The 21,635-nt window shown below is 37.6% G+C and overlaps 1 protein-coding gene across 2 annotated transcripts in view; it reads left to right on the forward strand.

The window, feature by feature from the left end:
• The window catches only part of DMD (dystrophin), a 2,147,259-nt gene that overhangs the window by 618,422 nt on the left and 1,507,202 nt on the right, over nucleotides 1-21,635 (forward strand). For both annotated transcript variants that reach the window (XM_081564318.1, XM_081564319.1), the window contains exon 13: nucleotides 14,949-15,068. In XM_081564318.1, coding sequence (XP_081420444.1) covers nucleotides 14,949-15,068 — 120 coding nt within the window. The remainder of the gene's footprint in view (nucleotides 1-14,948; nucleotides 15,069-21,635) is intronic.

Genomic DNA, 21,635 nt, shown 5'->3' on the forward strand with positions numbered 1-21,635 from the left:
GTGTTCCTCTGATAGACCCTATACCCATTTGCTTCCCCTTGACCTACACTGGAAGTTGTGTGCAGACAGATTCTATATACACCAGTGACTTCCTCTCAGTCTGAGGGCATTTGCTGGCCATAGGAGAATCTCAGCCAGTTCGAACATGGGCAAAAAGGAGTTAGTACTGCCAGAGCTGCCACTAACCAAGGAGGGATGGGAGATGATAGATTAATATTCTAGAATTCCTGCCCCATGTCAGGATGATTCCAAAGCATCTCTCAATTTCCAGAGTTCCTCAGAGGTTTCCCAGCAAGACTGGGCCCCAGAAGTCCACAAGGTCAGCTGTCTCACAGTCCCGCCCTTTCATAATATCTCCTGAGATGACTTCTCAAACAAACCATTTGTACCCCAATACTCAGCTTAGGGTCTGTTCAGGAAGGAACCCAATCTAAGACAACCTTCTCACCTGGGAAGTCTGAGGGTTATCCCAGCTTACCATCAACTACATGTGTAATTTTCAGAAATTATTGAATGTCTCCGGTTCTCCATATCTTCACGCTGGAAATGAAAGTGTTGAGCCAATTGATTTTTAGTGTTCCTTCCAGTCTTGGTTTCAAAGTTTCCATTAGTTTTGGAATGTCATGCATTTCCAGCAAGGGCAAAACTATGGGCAGTGACACTGAATATCAGAGGGAAGGATTTCATCCCTGGATGCCCAGAGTCTAAAGAGGAAGCCAGAAAACAAGCCCACGAGAGAGAAGTGGCAGAGAATGGTAGGGCAGCCATGAGTGTGAATGACTTAGGATAGCTATGTGCAAAGGTCTCACCTGGAAACCAGGAATAGAGCCCTGATGGAGGTTAGGGCGTCCAGGTCTTTCTATCCTGCCAACTACCTGAGAGGTTTTGTACTTTCCTCTGGAAGATAAATAGTGAATGGAATGGAAATCTGTCTAATATTGTCATAAAATTTGAATAGATTGTCCATTACTTGAAAATGGGCCATTTCTGAAGAGTATGAAATTGCTTTGAAGAGAATAATTTGAAACAAAAAGGAAGCAACATAATTATATGCAAGCTGATTATGTAATCATTTGTATCTAGAATTTATTCATATAAGTGCATAAGGAAAACCAGAAGGAATTGGTTTACTGGCACAGAAAGTGAGGTTAGCTTCTACCTTTAATTGTTTAAACCCACTTCACAATATATTATTTTTTATAAAATTAAGACAAGGAAAAATGTATTACATAGCTAAGAGAAAGTCTGGCAGTTGATAATTCTCTTTTGTTACTTGAAGTAATTACAGTGAGAAGACAAAAATTTGACAAAATCAAATAATGTATAAAGGAGTCAAATTTGTTTAAATTGGAAACATATATTTTGTAGAGGTATACACTAAAAGAAGTAAATTATTTTTGTTAGTCTTTCCACGCTTCATAAAACAGAAGAAAGGATAAATGTTCTTGCTTAGGTAACTGAATTCAAACTAAAGCCTTATTTAAATAATCACTGATTTACCTTCCAGCTTTTCTTCCCAAGGATTGCTAGTGAATGAAAATAAGGAAATTTCTCCTTCTGACAATGAACTACATCACTAACCTTGGGGTAGTCAGAAAGTAGCCCCACTCTGCTACATCACCATGCACCTAATAGACCATTTAGTTGTTTTAGCTTCATATCCATGAACATTATATCCATCCACTTTATTTTTAAGAGATAATTAAAGATAACAAAATTAAAGAAGAGACACGGGTTTGTTGCTAGGAATGGGTTTAAATTCTCACATCAGAGGGCTCTGGGGTGCACTCTGTTGTTCTCTCACTCCCTCTTTCTCTCTCTCTCTCTCAGTTGTAGGGCACATCTTGCAAGCACACCATGCATATTACAGATATGCTTCTCTATGTTCTGTGACAGCATCCTTTGCTATCTTCATTTCAACAGCATTTTATTACGAGGCAGGCTAGAAATTCAACCACCGTGAAATGTCATGGAAATAAGTCACTTTTACTGAATCTGCCAATTAGGCATGGTAAAGCGATCGATCCTATATTGGTGGTTACTATTAAATCTAGTCAAACTATTATCTCTGAGTAGCTGGGGAAAGTCCAATTTGCTGCAAAATTTGGAAGAGACCAGTAATTCTTCATCGCTGTTGCTTTGGGGAAGGAATTTAGAGGTTGACTTTAGATCCAAGTCACCCAAAAGTGATTCTCTTTGGAGTGAACAAATTGAACCTCTCAATCTTCTTGTGAAGGGGCATGTCAGAAATAATTCTGGTTGGTTATTTATGTCTTATAAGAAATATTTTATTAGTGATGTTGATAAGGAATGAAAGGATTTCCCTTGAAGGAGTGACAACATTATTGAGGACAATAGAAGTCTGCTGTGGGCTTGAAATTTCATTAATGGAAAGAAGTTTGCTATTTTCGAGAGTATTTTGATCAAAAAGAAAATAATTGACTCAAGAATCTTGTCTCATAGCTCAATCACACTGAGATGAGATTTAAAGCTTCGTTTACTACCTAAGTTTCCAATTCTTTTGAGAGGTTTAGACTTTTGTTATTAGTTACACTGACTTAGTAACAACATCAACAAAGTCCTTACTTTACAAGTTGTTAGAATTTACAGGTATCAGTGTGACATGTACATGATATTACGACTTTAGTAAATGTTCTTTGTTAAGTACTGATTAATACAAATTAAATGTTCTCTTAGAAGCACAGTCACCTATCCTTTCTTTAAAGCTTAGTTAATCACAAACATTTGGATTGCCAAGACTGTGAAATATCTCTTCCAGTGACCTTTAAAATGATCTAGATAGTCATGCAATGGGAACGTTTAGATGTAATCCTGCCAAAGGATTTGACATTTCATTTCATTCCATTGCATTTTATTCCATATCACTGAACAGAGACTTATTAAAACCAAATAGCTGCTGTGAAAAATACAGAGACCTACTGTGCATGGAATCTTCCTTAAGAAGCTCACATGCTAGTACATCAGATAATGACACAGAAAACAAGTGGCTGTTATATGTTATATAAGGCATAATATGGCCAATGGCTTGAGAAAGTCAAAAAAAAAAAGTGATTTGTTTGGACAAAGGAGATGAGGTGGGGCAATATAAGGTATGTTATTTGCCTTGTTCACGTGTTGCACTATGCCCACTGCTGGAGGACCACCACCTGATCGTGAAGGGTCTTGAACTCAAGACAGGCATTTGGAGCTATGCTATAGGCAGTATGGATCTATTACTGATGATAAATTAAACTGAGGAGAGTGGTGAATTAGGAAAGTGTATCTTCTATTTTAGGAAGATACATCTTGTAAGATAAATTAGATCACAGATGAACAGTAGTCCAGGATATGTTAGGAAGATATTGCAGAAAGTATATAGAGCCTGACAGAAAGCAATGTCAACGGAAATTATTTTCGAAATCAACAGCAGAACCAAAGAGGCTAGAATTAGGAATTATCAAACAGTTTAAAATAACAGATTCTGAGACTGGGCAATTGGGAGACCCAAGCTGGATTTTTTTTTTTTTTTTTAATTGGAGGCTAATTACTTTACAATATTGTATTGGTTTTGCCATACACTGACATGAATCTGACATGTGTGTACATGTGTTCCCCATCCTGAACCCCTCCTCCCACCTCCCTCCCCATCCCATCCCTCTGGGTCATCCCAGTGCACCAGCCCCAAGCACCCTGTCTCATGCATCAAACCTGGGCTGGTGATCTGTTTCATATATGATAATATACATGGTTCAGTGCCATTCTCCCAAATCATCCCACCCTCACCCTCTCCCACAGAGTCCAAAAGACTGTTCTATACATCTGTGTCTCTTTTGCTGTCTCACATACAGGGTTATCTTTACCATCTTTCTAAATTCCATATATATGCATTAGTATACTGTATTGGTGTTTTTCTTTCTGGTCTACTTCACTGTGTATAATAGGCTCCAGTTTCATCCACCTCATTAGAACTGATTCAAATGTATTCTTTTTAATGGCTGAGTAATATCCCATTGTGTATATGTACCACAGCTTTCTTATCCATTCGTCTGCTGATGAACATCTAGGTTGCTTCCATGTCCTGACTATTATAAACAGTCAAGCTGGATTTTTAAAAAAATAGACGGTACTAAGAGAGAAATATGATAATTGGGAGGAGGACGAGTGATTCTGAAAAGCATACGAATGCAGTAGAATCAAATAAGCTCTCTTGCATCTTTAGCAAGGTTAGAAGTACATGTTATTAGTTACTGCTATGAAATTTTATTTTATTTCTAATCATTTACCCACATAAGTGCCTGGTGAATGTCTGATAGCTATGGCAGTAAAGATAAATAATATATCAATAATTAGGGAAAAAAAAAAACAAACAAACTAATATGTTACAGCCAGGTAGCCAGAGAGACTTCTTCTGTGTGTCTCCAGTTCTAGCCAAGCATTTAGCATGTGAATTGCATAACTGATGCTCAGTAAGTGTTTTTTGAAGCAAATGCTTTAATTAATTGCAACTAGTTCTATGACACGCAGGGCAGGGCTTCATCACTGGCAGAGACATGTAACTTACAACTTAAATAAGCAATAATTATGACCAGGAGCAAGAAAGCACTCATATAGGTGAAGAAAGAACACATCTTTTCTGGGGGGGAGGGGAGAGAGAACACATCTTTAAAGCAACTTACATGGGGATATTATCTTAGTGCCCTCTCACTAACTTTTTTTTCCCCATTCATTCTCTGTTCAAATATCTTAGTGGTTATAACCCTGATATCTTTTTATAAATGTCACAAAAGATGATACCAGCAGGCATACTTGTGTGTGTCCATAGAAATCAAGCTTGTGAGCCTTGGTTATGCAGAAAAGCAAAACCATTCAGTGCAATCAAATTCTCAGCTGGCTACCTACCATAGATGGCCAGTTCATGAGGAAGATATGCACAGTGGACCAGCCAAAGAAACTATAGAGTGCATAATCCTACAACTTTGTGTGTGTGTGTGTGTGTGTGTGTGTGTGTGTGTGTGTGTAGAATTCTGGTCTTGTGAGTTAGGTTGAACTTCATATAGATTGTAAGGTCTCTTTTTGCCCTTATGTTTCCAGTCTTAGCCTCTATCAGGTCTTGATTGCCTCTTTAAGTTAGGCTTAAAACTTAACCCTTCTTCCAAGATTCTTATTTAGAAAGGACGGAGATCTGAAAATTATATTGTCCTGTTTCTTTCATCAGTTTCCATATGGACATTACCTGACCTACAAGGGGCAGTGAATAGGAACAACGGGAGAAAAAAAAATGTATCCTTTAGGTGGGAGATCCCATGATCCTATCAGAAGGCAGCATTATGACAAACAGGTTGGAGGAGAGAATATCCAAATAGGAATGATTAACAAGAGAAAAGTAAGGGGGAAAAGTAGTATATAAAGAAACTAAGCCATATAAATAGAAGTAACTTGCACCTCCAATTACTGGTTAAAACTTTATATTAAAAACAATTTTTGTGATTAGCATTTGTCATTAACGCATACCACTGCTAAGGCAATCCTAAAGGAAATCAAGAAAAACAAATGCAAAAAGGCAAAATGGCTGTCTGAGGAGGCCTTACAAATAGCTATGAAAAGAAGAGAAGTGAAAGGCAAAGGAGAAAAGGAAAGATATAGCCATTTGAATGTAGAATTCCAAAGAATAGCAAGGAGAGATAAGAAAGCCTTCCTCCATGATCAATACAGAGAAATGGAGGAAAACAATAGAATGGGAAAAACTAGAGATCTCTTCAGAAAATTAGAGATAACCAAGGGAACTTTTCATGCAAAGATGGGCTCAATATAGGACAGAAATGGTATGGACCTAACAAGATATTAAGAAGAGGTGGCAAGAATACACAGAAGAACTATACCAAAAAGATCTTCACAATCCAGGTAATCACGATGGTGTCATCACTCACTTAGAGTCAGACATCCTGGAATGCAAAATCAAGTGAGCTTTAGGAAACATCACTACGAACAAAGCTCGTGGAGGTGATAGAATTCCAGTTGAGCTATTTCAAATCCTCAAAGATGATGCTGTGAAAGTGCTGCACTCAGTATGCCTGCAAACTTGGAAAACTCAGCAGTGGCCACAGGAATGGAAAAGGTCAGTTTTCATTCCAGTCCCAAAGAAGGGTAATGCCAAAGAATGCTCAAACTACCACACAAATGCACTCATCTCACACGCTAGCAAGGTAATGCTCAAAATTCTCCAAGCCAGGCTTCAGCAATACATGAACCGTGAATTTCCAGATGTTCAAGCTAGTTTTAGAAAAGGCAGAGGAACCAGAGACCAAATTGCCAACATCTGCTGGATCATTGAAAAAGCAAGAGAGTTCCAGAAAAACGTCTATTTCTGCTTTATTGACTATGCCAAAGCCTTTGACTGTGTGGATCACAATAAATTGTGGAAAATTCTTAAAAAGATGGGAATAACAGACCACCTGACCTGCCTCCTAAGAAATCTGTATGGAGGTCAAGAAGCAACAGTTAGAACTGGACATGGAACAACAGACTGGTTCCAAATAGGGAAAGGAGTATGTCAAGGCTGTATATTGTCACCCTGCTTATTTAACTTATATGCAGAGTACATCATGAGGAATGCTGGGCTGGATGAAACACAAGCTGGAATCAAGATTTCCATGAGAAATATCAATAACCTTAGATATACAGATGATACCACCCGTATGGCAGAAAGTGAAGAAATAAAGAGCCTTTTGATGAAAGTGAAAGAGGAGAGTGAAAAAGTTGGCTTAAATCTCAACATTCAGAAAACTAAGATCACGACATCCGGTCCCATCACTTCATGGCAAATAAATGGGGAAACAGTGGCTGACTTTATTTTTTTGGGCTCCAAAGTCACTGCAGATGGTGATTGCAGCCATGAAATTAAAAGACACTTACTCCTTGGAAGGAAAGTTATGACCAACCTATACAGCGTATTAAAAAGCAGAAACATTACTTTGCCAACAAAGGTCCATCTAGACAAATCTACAGTTTTTCCTGTAGCCATGTATGGATGTGAGAGTTGAACTATAAAGAAAGCTGAGTGCTTAGGAATTGATGCTTTTGAACTGTGGTGTTGGAGAAGTCTCTTGAGAGTCCCTTGGACTGCAAGGAGATCCAGCCAGTCCATCCTAAAGGAAATCAGTCCTGAATATTCCTTGGAAGGACTGGTGCTGAAGCTGATACTCCAATATTTGTCCACCTGATGCGAAGAACTGACTCATTTGAAAAGACCCTGATGCTGGGAAAGATTGAAGGCAGGAGGAGAAGGGGTAACAGAGGATGAGATGGTTGGATGGCATCACCAACTCAATGGAGATAAGCCTGAGCAAACTCTGGAGTTGGTGATGGACAGGGAGGCCTGATCTGGTACAGTCCATGGAGTCACAAAGAGTTGGTCAGACTGAGCAACTGAACTGAAAGGAAATCAACCCTGAATATTCATTGAAAGGACTGATGCCAAAGCTGAAACTCCAATACTTTGGTCACCTGATAAGAAGAGACTTATTGCAAAAGACCCTGATCCTGCAAAAGATTGAGCGCAGGAGTAGATGGGAAGGACAGAAGATGAGATGTTTGGAGGGCATCACCAACTTAATGGACATGAGTTTTTGGCAAATTGAGAGAGAGTGAAGGACAGGGCATGCTGGTGTGCTGCAGTCCATGGGGTTCACAAACAGGTGGACATGATGTAGTGACTGAAAAAAACAACAGCATTAGCATTTCTTTCAAACAGTAAAAACATGTTGGAGGACATAACTATTGTGTGTGTGTTTAAAGCAAGTTTTGTGTTAGCAATCTTTCAAATGTGATAGGTTGAATTCAAGTATCACTAGGAAGATAAAACCTGGAACTCAGCTGAGTACACATACACACACACACACACTTACACACAGGGGCTTTTAAGTTTCTATTTATGTGTCTTATGATGTGGAATTATATGAAACATATATCTATGTCTTATGCTTATTTCATCAATATTAATATCTCTTATATGAGAGGGAGTGTATCACAGATTCTGAAGCCATATTCTCTAGGTTCAAAACAAAGTTCTATCACCTGTGAGCTGAATGATTGTGCAAAAGTTTCTTAACCATGTTGTGCCTCAGTTTCTCCAAGTATGAAATTAGGGTGATGATGATGATGTGAACACCTATCTTATAGTGTTGATAAAAATATTTACTATGTAACTGCATAATCCTGATACTCAGAATTATATAAATTATCTTAGGTGTTAATATTGTATAAGACATGACTTTTACCCAAATGAAGTTGATTAGTATGGTAATAATAGTCTTATGATGTAAAGAAGTGATGAGGTATTTAGAAAAGGGCAGCATCACACTTTATGGTCTACAGAGTACCTTACAGATGATACTCAGTTTTAATTTTATTAATGTAATTGAGAAGGCATCTAATTTCCTATAAAGACTATAAACAAGCAACGGATCCCAAGGATAACCTCACATATGAGATATTGCCATTAATTTAATTTAATTAAGAAATTACAGTCCTTACCCATGTTTGTATATTAACAAATCAAGTGATTCCAGCTAACAGGTGACTCAGAAACTATTGAGCACTGATTCAGTTACATTGCTCAAAATGTTACAGCCCTGTTTTAAAGTACATCAGTGCATCTACTAAAATGTAACTATCCAAGACCCCTTCATCTTACAGATTCCCACTTTATTTATTTTTTAATACCGTATTTCTCCAATAATGCTTACTCATTAGATGTTTCTGCCCTCTGCAGAGGGTAAAACAAGAAGGAAAGCAAAAACTTTATTCCTCACTTAATTGAGTTGGTTTCTGCTAAAATAGGGCTTTCCTTGTTGCTCAGCTGGTAAAGAATCTGCCTGCAGTGTGGAAGACCTGGGTTTGATCCCTGGCTTGGGAAGATCCCCTGGAGAAGGGAAAGGCTACCCACTCCAGTATTCTGGCCTGGAGAATTCCATGGAATGTAGAGTCCATGGGGTTGCAGAGAGTCAGACACAGTTGAGCGACTTTCACTTTTTTCAGACAATTATGTTGCCTTTTTGCATTTCTTTTTCTTTGGGACGACTTTGGTTCACTTGTTGTACATTGTTATGAACCTTTGTAGTTCTTCATGCACTCTTTCACTATTCACCAGGGAAAGGAAAAATGTGAAAGATTGCATGCATGCATGCTAAGTTGCTTCAATTTTATCCAACTCTTTTGCAACCCGATGGACTGTAGCCTGCCAGGCTCCACTATCCATGGCATTTTCCAGGCAAGAGTACTGGAGCAGGTTGCCATTTCCTTCTCCAATCTAATCAAATAGGCACTTTCATTATCCCAATTTTGAAAATTAGGAAGCTGATGTTTGGTGTGGTTGGAAACTTTCAGAAGGTCACATAGCTGGTTAGCAATACATGCAGGAATCAAACCTAGGAATTCTGATGTTAGCTCCCACACCTTTAATCATACACATATTTTTGTCACTCTGTGTTCTTTTCCACATATATTCTGAAAGATACATGGGCGCATTAATGGTCAGCTGTTTTTACAACAATTTTTCACATTTATTGAGCCTCCTTCCTGAAATCAGTAAGTGGTGGCTGCTTTTAAAAAAGCATCAGTGAAATGGTCTTTAGTGCCCCACCCCTCACTTTTGTAGCTTAGGAGTTGGAAAAAATATAAAAAATTTTTTATTAACAAAAAGGTAAAAAATGAGTTCTGTTATAAAGACTAATATAGCTATACAATAATGGTTAAATAAGTAGATATCTAAGTAAAAGTGCTTCTAGGAGAGCCCGCTGAGGAAACTTTTTTAAAATATTTAGCAAATTGATAATAAAATTGCATACTTTAAATAGATCCTCATGAGGGACTAGACAGCACAGTGAGCAGTCAGGCTTATTAAAGTCAATATTGGACTGAAAATAAAATGGCCTTTCATTTCTGAGTCATTTCATTCAGGGAATAGATAGAGATAGAATAGGGAATACAGAGCCTAGCCCAGTGTAGAGATGATGGAAAGAAGGACATAAGAATAGACATAAGAGCAAAGGTGGTGAGAATGATATACTGCCTACCCACCAGTTTTCTGGTTTGCCTGGGATATTTTTATTTGAAAATAAAATCAATTTATGTCCAGATTATTGTATTAACTAATTGTTCATAAGTATCTAGGGATTTTTTTGGTTCCTAAGCTGGATTTTCTAAGATAGTACTTTCCCGAATATTATACTTATCCCATGTTCTTAGAAACTATTCTGGTTTCATAATATTTTTGCAGTTTGTACTCAATATAGCCTCTCGTTTTGTGTACATTTAGTTGGATAAGCTAAAAACTATGCGTTACTTAATAGTTTATTAAGCATATTTCTAATAATATTAATCTAAAGTGATGCGTGAGGAGGCAGTAGATGGCCTTAGAATCTGTGCAGAACTGATGACCTGTGTTATTTCTAGGTATGTTTGTGTGTGTGTAGGACTTGCAAGTGTTGGCAGTTTCCTATTAAAGTCAAGGAAACAATAAAATAAACTATGCACATAGGCAACCAGTGTTTTTTCCTGTTTCATGTTGTTTAGCATATACTGTTACCAAGGGAAGTACTGTATACTCTCCTATGAAACTTAACAGAGACCCAGCCTTGGTTGTGTTTTATATTACTCTGCCTTTCTGTTAATTGTTGCTCTTCACTTCTAACTGTCAGATATAATAATTACCTTTCCTTAAATATTTACATGACTTTATTTCCCAAACATTATTTCACATGTATGCTAAGAAAGGACAAAATAGCCTAAGTCTGAGGTAAACTTTGCAGTGACTCTTCAGTGATTGTTCTAACTACATTTTGAAGACCAAGTTGACATGAGTTAGGGCAAGAATTCAGTACCACTGAAACATTTGAAGGAAATAGAAGAAAAGTCATACTTAAGTCATAAAATGTGAATATGTACTAAGGGAACAACAAATTTTGTCAGATTCTTTAGATATATAATAATTTATAAGAAATAGAATTATTTACAGAGGTATAACACAATCTAAGCTGGCCAAATCTAAGCATTTTTAATGTTAAATTTCACTGTTGGCCTTTTCTCTTGTCATAACGAAAAAAAAGATTCTTAGTTGACATTAGAAAACAAACATTGCTGACATTTGTATCAAGTAATGGTATAGAAATTTAATTAGGACCATGGCAGATTTTTTTAAATCTGGTAAGTATAACAAATGCATCACTTTAATAAAAATTCTGGCAAGAAATACATAATAAAACATCTAGTATGTATCTGTGTGTATAAATAATTTATATTCTTTTAATAAGGAAAACAGGCTTTAACAATCACATATTACAACATTTTAATCTGAAGACATTATCTGCTGATAGGCAAAAAGCTTACTGTATTTCTCTGGGGATACATTTGTACTTGAAATAATTTGGCTCATATATCAGGTTCAATTAGTGAGTCAGTTGTAAATATCCATTGTGTAAATCCTGTTATGAGAAATTGAAATCCATATGAAGTAAATATTTAATTAAAAATTAATTGTAAAATAGCTGTAGAAACTGTAATATATTTTAAAAATTAATTGCCATGAGAATCCATGTTTTCCCAAAGAGGGAAGCAGGGGGCTGTACTTTATACCAATGATCAAGGCCCTTATTCATGGATAGAAAGGTTGGCAGAAAATTTTAACTTTTTAAACCCACCATTTTCTGTATGGCACTTTTACTTCTACTAAGAGACAACTTCATTTTTAAAAATGAAGTCTGTACATTGGATATTTGATACTCTTTTGCAGATAAGGGAATTAGCTAATACTATAATATTCATTAATATTTATTTTTGGAGTTAAGTTCTGACAAAATAGAGAATATGCTTGAAATGTTCCAGTAGTTCTGTCTTGCAGCTGTGGAGTATGTTCAGAAAGGTCAATTTAAGCTTTTCTGTTTTAATCCCCGATTAGGAGTAAAAATATTCAGTTCAGTTCAGTTCAGTCGCTCAGTCGTGTCCGACTCTTTGCGACTCCATGAATTGCAGCACTCCAGGCCTCTCTGTCCATCACCAACTCCCGGAGTCCACCCAAACCCATGTCCATCGAGTCGGTTATGCCATCCAACCATCTGATCCTCTGTCATCCCCTTTATATATATATAATATGAAGAAGTCATAAAAGAGAAAAGGAGATACTGGAAGTGACTTAAATACAGTATATGTTAATTTACTGCAGTGCTAAGCACCGTTCAAGATTTTATCCACTGTGGAGAACCTTTTCCATATTCCTTTATTTTCCTCTACTCACTTTGAGTTCAGGTGATTCTCACATTTGATTTTTAAAGCTATTAACTCACAACTAGCTTTAGTGGTACTTTGTGTTAGCACTTCAGCAAAAGCATAACATGTAAACCCTTGATCAATTTGGCAAGAATATAATTTCTGACTATAGAAGCAGTAGATAAGCAAATCTATTTAACCAATAGATAGAAATCTAAGTACTGGAGGAAAAAACTAGTATATTTGATCACATATGCTTTAGAAAGATGCAACCTGAATTTCAAAATAAGTATTTCATGAATCAAGCAATGACTTTCTCAGTTTCCTTTGTTAAAAAAATCATGAAAACCATAAAAAGGTAAAAAACGTGAGCAATATTTCCTAATTGTCTTTAATATATATAACTGAATATACCCTCATGCTTGAGTGATAGGGGAAAAAAAAGACTTGGCCAAATGAAAGAAACCAATTTATGATATATTGGCCACCAAAATATTATTTTAGTTATTAGTTTTAAATTCCTGGCTGACACATTTGAAATGTTCCCAGTCCTGGCTTACATAACTCAAAAAACACAGACTAAACATGACTTTCAAGGGCAACTCTGAATGTTAATGTTTCCATTTTCGGCCTCATGGCAGAAAGAGTTTCATTAACCAGTGTAAGCTCTGGAAAGTCAAAGGCGTGATAGGCAGTACAGACTCCACACACAAAATAGATGCATAGTCATTTTATTCTAAATTGCTTCACTTGAAAATGTACCATGAAAATCTGGAGAGAGGAGGTAAAAGTAAGTGATTTTATAGTGCTCTAAAAGTTGAGACTTGAAAAATAAAAGTCCTAGGATAAAAATGCTCCAGCATTCACGTTTGTGATGTAGCTAATCCTCTTAGGTTCCCTTGCACCTGCCATACAGTTTAAATAACTAAGAGCAAGTCCCACAGGTGCCAGGCAGCTTTGTCTGTAGGAACTGCAGGTTTTCTAGAAACTAACAGGCTTTATGGGCTTCTCTGGTGGCTCAGATGGTAGAGCATCTGCCTGCAATGCGGGAGACCCATGTTTGATCCTTGGGTCAGGAAGATCCCCTAGAGGAGGGCATGGCAACCCACTCCAGTATCCTTGCTTGGAGAAATGAGAAATCCGAATGTGAAAATGCGATGTTAAGAAAGTTATATGACTCAGGGAACTCAAACCAGGGCTCTCTAACAACCTAGAGGGGTGGGATGGGGTGGGAGGTGGGAGGGAGGCTCAAGACGGAGGGGACATATGTATCCCAATGGCAGATTCATGTTGATGTTTGGCATAAACCAACACAACACCGTAAAGCCATTATCCTTCAATTAAATAAATTTTTAAAAAATGAAACAGATAACGTTAAACTGTATGATTTGAGTTAATCAAAAGTTATAGAAATGGTATCTAAGAAGCAAATTTGGGTAGCATCTTCATGAAAAGCCTTTCTGAGCAGGTGACACTGAAACTGAGTGCTGAATGATAAGAAGGAGAGATTATTTAAAGATAGGGAGGAAGAGCAATTGGGGGTAAAGCAAACAGCTTGACACACTGTGAAAGAGAGAGAAGATAAGTATGACTGAAACATAGTGTCGGAGGGTGAGAATGGTATGCAGTTACTTTAGAGAGGAAGGAAGGTACTAGATCATATAAGGATTTCTGGTTACATAATTTAGATTTTCCTTCTTAGTGTCATAGGACCACATTGGTTTTTATCCAGGGGAATGCCATCCAATTTATAGTTGAGCAGAGGAGAAGGAACCAGCAAAGAAACTAAAAAGCAGTTCTTAGTGAGATGAAAGGATAATCAGGTAAGAGCGGTACCTGAAACTCAAGAAGAGAGAAGGTCCAATAAGGAGTGATTAATTATGTTGGTAATTGGAATGTCAATTAAAATGGTTATCACAAAATGGCTATTAGATTTGGGAACCTGGAGGTTGATGGCAACCTTTTTTTTTTGTTTGTTTTATTTATTTTAGTTGGGAGCTAATTACTTTACAATATTGTAGTGGTTTTTGCCATACATTGACATGAATCAGCCATGGGTTTACATGTGTTCCCCTTCCTGGACCCCCCTCCTACCTCCCTCCCCATCCCATCCCTCTGGGTCATCCCATTGCCCCAGTCCTGAGCATTTGTCTCATGCATCGAACATGGAACCTTTATAAGAGATGTTTTAATGGGATAATGGGTAAAGGAAATAGTAGGGTAAGGTAGTAGAAAGAGTAACTGTAGAAAACACAAACTATTTTTTAATGAGGAGGAACACATAACAAGGCAGAAGCGATCAGGGTTTTGGGGGTCAAGAGTTCGTTTTGTTTTGGTTGTTAATGGGGAACTGTAGAGGAGACACTGAAGATGCTCGAGGCAGCCAGGTACTTTAGGAGAACGGTCCTTGAAAAGGTGACAGGAAGTGGGAGAAAGGACAGCACATCTTAGTATGCCTTTATCAGCGGATGCTTTCTCTCTCTTTACTTTCACATTCAGTTGACAAAAGTGTGCAAATCTTGCTGAGCACCATAGCAGAAAATTTGCTTGAAATGGTCCTAGTCTAATAAAAATTGCATTACTCAAAGCAGAAATGGCAGAAATGAATCACACTCATTTGGGAAAAAATGTGCCTTGGCATACAGAGCAGGAGACTTTTAATTTCCTTTTAAAATTTTATCTTCCAGGTGCTTCAGGAAGACCTAGAACAGGAACAAGTCAGAGTCAATTCTCTCACGCACATGGTAGTGGTTGTTGATGAATCTAGTGGTGATCATGCAACTGCTGCTTTGGAAGAACAACTTAAGGTCAGATTATTTTCTTTAATACAGTAAACATGTCATTCAAAATAATTAATTGCAATTCAGAAAATATTTAGCATATTTAAAACAGAATTTGTATATGGCAAATATTAAGCATGCAATGTATTTATTTAAACTGATTCAAATTATGTCTCATCTGTGGGACATTTGTGCAAAATTCCTTTTCACTATTCACTGTTTGTCCATAGCAGCTTCTTGGCCTTTGGGGAAATACATAACTGCAGATCTGTTTTTTAATTATAGTTGAATACCATGTATGAGATAACTGGTAGTGGAATATTATTTATGTTCTCTTCAAGCCTGCAATCTGAGGACAAAGGTTAAAAAAAGAACACAGAAAGGATCACATTCAATCAAATAAAAAATCTAACACCTTCATTATGTTTATTCCTGGAAGCCTTCAGTTTTAAGTCTCATTGAGGATGTAGCAGAATTTTTAAATCATGGAAGTTCTGTTCGAGCAGACACTTAGCCTGTTAGTCTCTCATTCAATCTGACTCATAGTAATTGTGTCCTTGGAAACTTAACTCATACATATTGATAAAGGATAATGTGAATATTTTCATATTTTCTTCCTAATTGAAAGTGATAAAGTTGTATTTTTTTTAATTTCAACAATGCATATATTCATATACCAAACATCAACATTAAGGAAAAATACAGCAGTTTATTGTTCAGAATGTAAAGCATGCATTCACATATTTACACAACCACAGATTATATTTGAGGCGTTCATTGTACCCACCAAATACCTGTCCTTCTTTGTGATGGTTAGGGGCCAATAGTCTGACATGTCGCAGGATCCAATCAGTGTGGGTTTAAATAGCTTTATAAGGCCAAGATTGTTCTAAACCTAGTTTCTCCTACCTAACCTATAACACGATTTCTTAAAGCCTTATCTCTGTTTTCTTCTCTTTTTGTGTGAATTGTATTTTTTTTAATCCCAGTGAAATGTCATTTCCTAAGGTTACTGCTTTAGACTGCAATCTCCAACAATATTATCTCACTCTCCATCATTAAATGAGAAAGACAAAGCCGTTGAACTGTTACAATTGAGCATTTAATATATACTAGTGATTCATGTTAATTCCTTATCTTTCAATGAAATTGCGAGGATTACAGATCTAAAAAGGTTTATGACACTCAATAATATAATGCCTCATTGCATATGTGATCACATTTGTTTTACACACACACACACACACCCGCACACACACACACGACTTGCTAGAGGACTGACAGGCTGCTGCTATACCGATCTTAAGAAATTCCATAGTTCTGATACAATAACATTGTGACTATTTACAGATAGGTAAAAATCTAATATTCAGTGTTTCTTAGACATTTTCAGAAAGGTGAAAGAAGGCCTGGAGGCAGAGGTTAGATGGGTGATTGGTTAAAAAAATAAAAATAAAAAAACTTTTCTAAGTCATAGAGTATTTCCAGTGAAAATAACAACTGTAAAACATTCAGTTTGGCATCACCAGACCTAGTACAACTAGCTTAAGAATATAATTATTCCAAGGTGATGCCTGTGGGACTAGGCCACCTTGAAAAACAGTCCAGAGCACTCACAGATGGTGTCTGGGTTAGATCTTAGGTAATAAATTAGGAGTGGTGGCCCTAAGCTTTTCTATATTTATTATCCTACTTACTCTCATTTTTTTAACCAGATTTTCTGCCTTTAATTCTTTGACCCAGAAACATCTACTAAGATAGCTGTGTATGTATTGGCTGTTCCCAATTCACACAAACTCAGTTCTTATTTGTCTGTGATTGTCTCCCCCTTAATTAGTGTTGAAAATAGCCTCCCAGTCTTCTCTTTCCCCCTTAACCCCGTTTCCCCTTGTGATACCTCATTTCCTGTACTGTCACCTTATTTTAGATAATCTTGACCAGTGTCTAAAAGAGCAGAGTTAAGGGACTTCAGTGGTGAGGAGGCCACTGCTTTAGCCTCCCTTTCTTCCTATTCCAACAGTTTCCTCAGTCTCAGAGGAATCCATCCGTGTTTGAATTGTATGCCTTATTTAACCATTGGTTTGAATTGCCCTAAAATACTGGGCTCTCATTTGACTCTGAAATTTTGGTAATTCTTTCTTAGGTCCCTTACGAGTGATACAATCTTATCTTACCTAGTTTAATTTTTATAAGGAAAGAGAAGAGGGTGAGAAGTTGATAGAAAAGAAAGAGGAGAGAAGAAATAATAAAGAGTAAAAAGATAAATACATTAGAGGAGTCGCTTGAACAACAACACAAATGCCCTCTGTGTGTGTGACAAGAAGTCTATGTATACTTCAGAGACTGAACTACCAAGCTTCATACTGGGCCCTGAGGAATTCTGTTAGAAGTAATAGTAAGAATTTTAGGAAAAAGAAACAGGTATATGGACTCAGTACAATAGATAGGGGAACTGGCAGGAAACCAGAAAGAATCCTTAAGAGCTTTTGTTGAAGCAAGGTCTGGTCATCCCACACCTTCTTTCTCTCCTCAGGCCTCCCATGTCACCACAATGCCTTAACCCATTTCTCTCCAATTTGCAGAAGTATCAGAGCCTCAAAATGGATACCCATTTGTCTTTAGGAAAGAGATACAGATGGGGGAAGACTCGGATAGGAAGTCTTTGATGTAATTCAGTAACAGAGAGATGTGCTTCCCATCTTGAGTTAGAATTCTAAAAATACTCCTCATGGTATATCTTTACATGTATTGACTTAGTTCTGTGAACTCTGTTAGAAGTTAGATTTTTCTCTATCTTTAAAAGACTTTTAGAAGTCTTCTTTTTAAAAGGTTTGAAGAAAAACAAAGTTAGATCAGAACATATGCTTAGGGATTCTGAAAGATGGCATGACTTATGAAGGATAATACTCTGAAAAGTGCAGTCTCTTGTAAATTAATTTGATTCTGTCTCTCAGAGGTTCAGCTTGTCCCTCAGCAATGTCACCACAGGAGAAACTTGTCCTTAGATTTAGAGGTTTCTGTGATATCAGTAGATTTGTAAGCAGTGATGCCAGTTAACTAATTTTCCTGAGAAATAGCTTGGCTAAAAACTAAGGTAAGTAATTTATGTGGCATCTTCAGTCTTGGAAGATATTACCATACCTCTTTCTTTTTCTTTCTTTTTTTTTTTGATGATTACTTTTAATGTCTTTACTATGTCAGAGGGATTATGCTGGGTAACAGTGGTGAAATGGTGAACAAAAAAGAGAATTTGTTCTGCCTTCCTCGGTCACAAATGGGTAATTTGCAAGCATGCTGCTTTCCTTGGAACCTCAAAACGAGGGTAGCCATTTCTTTGGCTCCCACTATGAATTCAAATGCTGATTCCTTGTCACTCTTGGTCACCACGGTAGGCATAGTGGCTGCTCTCTTGGTACTTGCGATCTAACAGAGGAAATAAACACTAATTACCTGATTTACAAAAATGAGCAAATATTTAACAATGGACATAACTTATTTCTATGAGGGAAAGGAAAAATGTTTTGTGATAACAGATTAGTCTGATTTAGAGTTGGCCGGTGAAGAAAGCTGAGCACCAAAGAATTGATGCTTTTGAACTGTGGTGTTGGAAAAGACTCTTGAGAGTCCCTTGGACTGCAAGGAGATCCAACCAGTCCATCCTAAAGGAGATCAATCCTGGGTGTTCATTGGAAGGACTGATGTTGAAGCTGAAACTCCAATACTTTGGCCACCTCATGCGAAGAGTTGACTCATTGGAAAAGACCCTAATGCTGGGAAGGATTGGGGGCAGTAGGAGAAGGGGATGACAGAGGTTGAGATGGCTGGATGGCATCACCGACTCGATGGACCTGGGTTTGGGTAGACTCCGGGAGTTGGTGAGGGACAGGGAGACCTGGCATGCTGCAGTCCATGGGGTCGCAAAGAGTCAGGCACGACTGAGTGACTGAACTGAACTGAACTGAAGCTGAAGCTTGAAAGCATGAAATGATTCCTTAGTAAAGTGATGTTTACGATCTAAAAGATACATTGGATGGAACTGTATGAAGTATATGTATAAGGGGATTAGTGGATATGCATAGGGTTTCCAGGAAGGAGAAACAGTATATCATGTGAGCATGGCACTCTAAAAAGTGAAAGTGTTAGTCACTTAGTCATGTCCAACTCTTTGCAACCCCATGGACTGTAGCCCGCCAGGCTCCTCTGTCCATGGGATTTTCCAGACAAGAGAACTGGGGTATGTTGCCATTTCTTTCTCCAGGGATCGAAACTCGGTCTCCCACATTGCAGTCAGACTCTTTACCATCTGAGCTATGAGGGAGGCCGTGGCACTCTCAAGGAATTGAAAAAGAGCCAGTTTGGTTGCAGTACTGAAGTTCAGAAGAGTGGAGCTAGCAAAGGCTTGCTAGGTAGACAGGTGCTCACCTAAGAGCTAGACTTAAATGTGTGGTACTAAACTCTACCATAATTCATTCAGTCAACAAACATCTATTGAGCATCAGCCTTCTGCCAAGATGGCGACTGGGGCTACCATTATGGGAATGGGTGGGGGGCACCGTCATGATACCTGCCCTCCTGGGCCTACACTGATTAAATGCAATTAAGTGTAAAATTTTGGTCATGACGAGTTCAGTGTGACAGATATATACCTTACTAGATGACTTTTACTGAGAAGGCAATGGCATCCCACTCCAGTACTCTTGCCTGGAAAATCCCATAGACCGAGGAGCCTGGTAGGCTACAGTCCATGGGGTCGCTAAGAGTCGGATACGACTGAGTGACTTCACTTTAACTTTTCCCTTTCATGCGCTGGAGAAGGAAATGGCAACCCACTCCAGTATTCTTGCCTGGAGAATCCCAGGGACGGTGGAGCCTGGTGGGCTGCCGTCTATGGGGTCGCACAGAGTCGGACACGACTGAAGCGACTTAGCAGCAGCAGCAGATGACTTTTATCTTGCTCCAGAAGGTAAAGAAAGGCCTACTTAAGTGGCAGAAAGTGAAGTCTGAAGATGAATAGAAATTGATTAGGCAACAGTAGAGAGGAGGAAGGTGTTTCAGATAGAAGTACTATGTTTATTCACTCACTCAACAGATATGTATTGAGTACCTACTAGGCGCCAGCCAGAAGTCTAAGCTTTGAGGTTAACTATGGACAAAACATAAATCGTTCTTCTCTGAAGCTTATGTTCCAGCAAGCATCAGAATACCTAAGCAAGCTTTATAGTATGGAAAAGGTGCTAAAAACTAAAAGAGAAAATAGACTGGAGAAGGAAGCAGTTTTACATGGAGGCGGTCGAGGGAAACTTTGCTGAGAAGGTGGCATTTGAGCAAAAAGTAAAACAAAATAAGGGAGGTGTTTCGGAGGTGCATAGGTCCTATGGTTTTTTTGCATTTGAAAACTGGGAAAAGACTATAAATAGAGCATAAAGGAAGTCTATTGTTCTAGGCAGATAGCTGTTTCTAGTGAAAAAAGAATCAGAAAATTGGTGAGGCCAATAGCTTTTACAGAAGATGCTCTAATGAAAACATTTTCCTGATAAAAGGTAGAACTATTATGATCTCATTTTTAGACATGTTCTTCTATACAGGTTTAACACTTGAGTGTCAAGCTAAACATATAATGTGTCTAAGGCCACAGACCCATGAGGGTTTCTGGCATATAAAAACTGTGGATTATTTTGCTAAATGACTTCAATCTTAAAGTTATTTTCTAAAATTTTGGAGAATTAAAGGTATGTCTAAAGAATGGATACATTCAAGTAGCCTCTTTTGAAGAAGAATAACCTGGAAAGTACAGTTTTAGAGCAGATAATTTACATAAGGCTATGCACACATGTATAGTTTCTTGCTTATCTAGTGAACTTAAAACACTTTATTTCATAAAAGAATAATTTTCAAAGTTTAGAAGGGTCTCTAAGAAGTAGGATACATTCATTGAAATCAATACATGAAAACCAACTTGATATCAAATGACATTGAACAATTTGTGCAAATATTATGTGGTATTATCAAGACACATTTTTTGGTGGCTATATCAAGTTGGTTGACCCAGTGGAATGGAATAAATAGAAAATGTTTTGATTTCCCTGAAGTATTTTGCAAAGTCTCTCATGAGATGTCTATGGATACAGTGAGCCTTCCTATTTCTATGTGGGTTGGTGGTGAATGTCTGTGTTTTAATATATTCCTTCCTGTTCTCTGATTCATGCGCGAGATAATTGGGCTGAAAATGGTTGTACACCTTTATTCAACCCTTAGAGTCAGAAAGTTTGGGGACAAGAATCCATTTGATGATATAGTTGGGGCATGGTGTAAATTTCACCCCCATGGATGAGTTCCTCTCCCAAATGACTTTAGAAGTTTTATAGCGATGTCCTGTGAAGTTAGAATGTCACATACAAGTGTCATATACTTGTCTTTCATGTTTTAAATCATAATAGGCATTTTTATTGTTTGAAAGTTTACTGCTTAGTTAAGTTTTTGATAAGAAAGGTCTCAGTCCCCATCTATACATGAGAGTATGTATGTGTGTGTATATATACACATGTACACACACATACAAATATATATATGTATTATATCACTATATACATACAG

Source organism: Giraffa tippelskirchi, chromosome X, assembly GCF_054371585.1.
Source record: "Giraffa tippelskirchi isolate mGirTip1 chromosome X, T2T-mGirTip1v1.2.pri, whole genome shotgun sequence".
Lineage (NCBI taxonomy): Eukaryota > Metazoa > Chordata > Mammalia > Artiodactyla > Giraffidae > Giraffa > Giraffa tippelskirchi.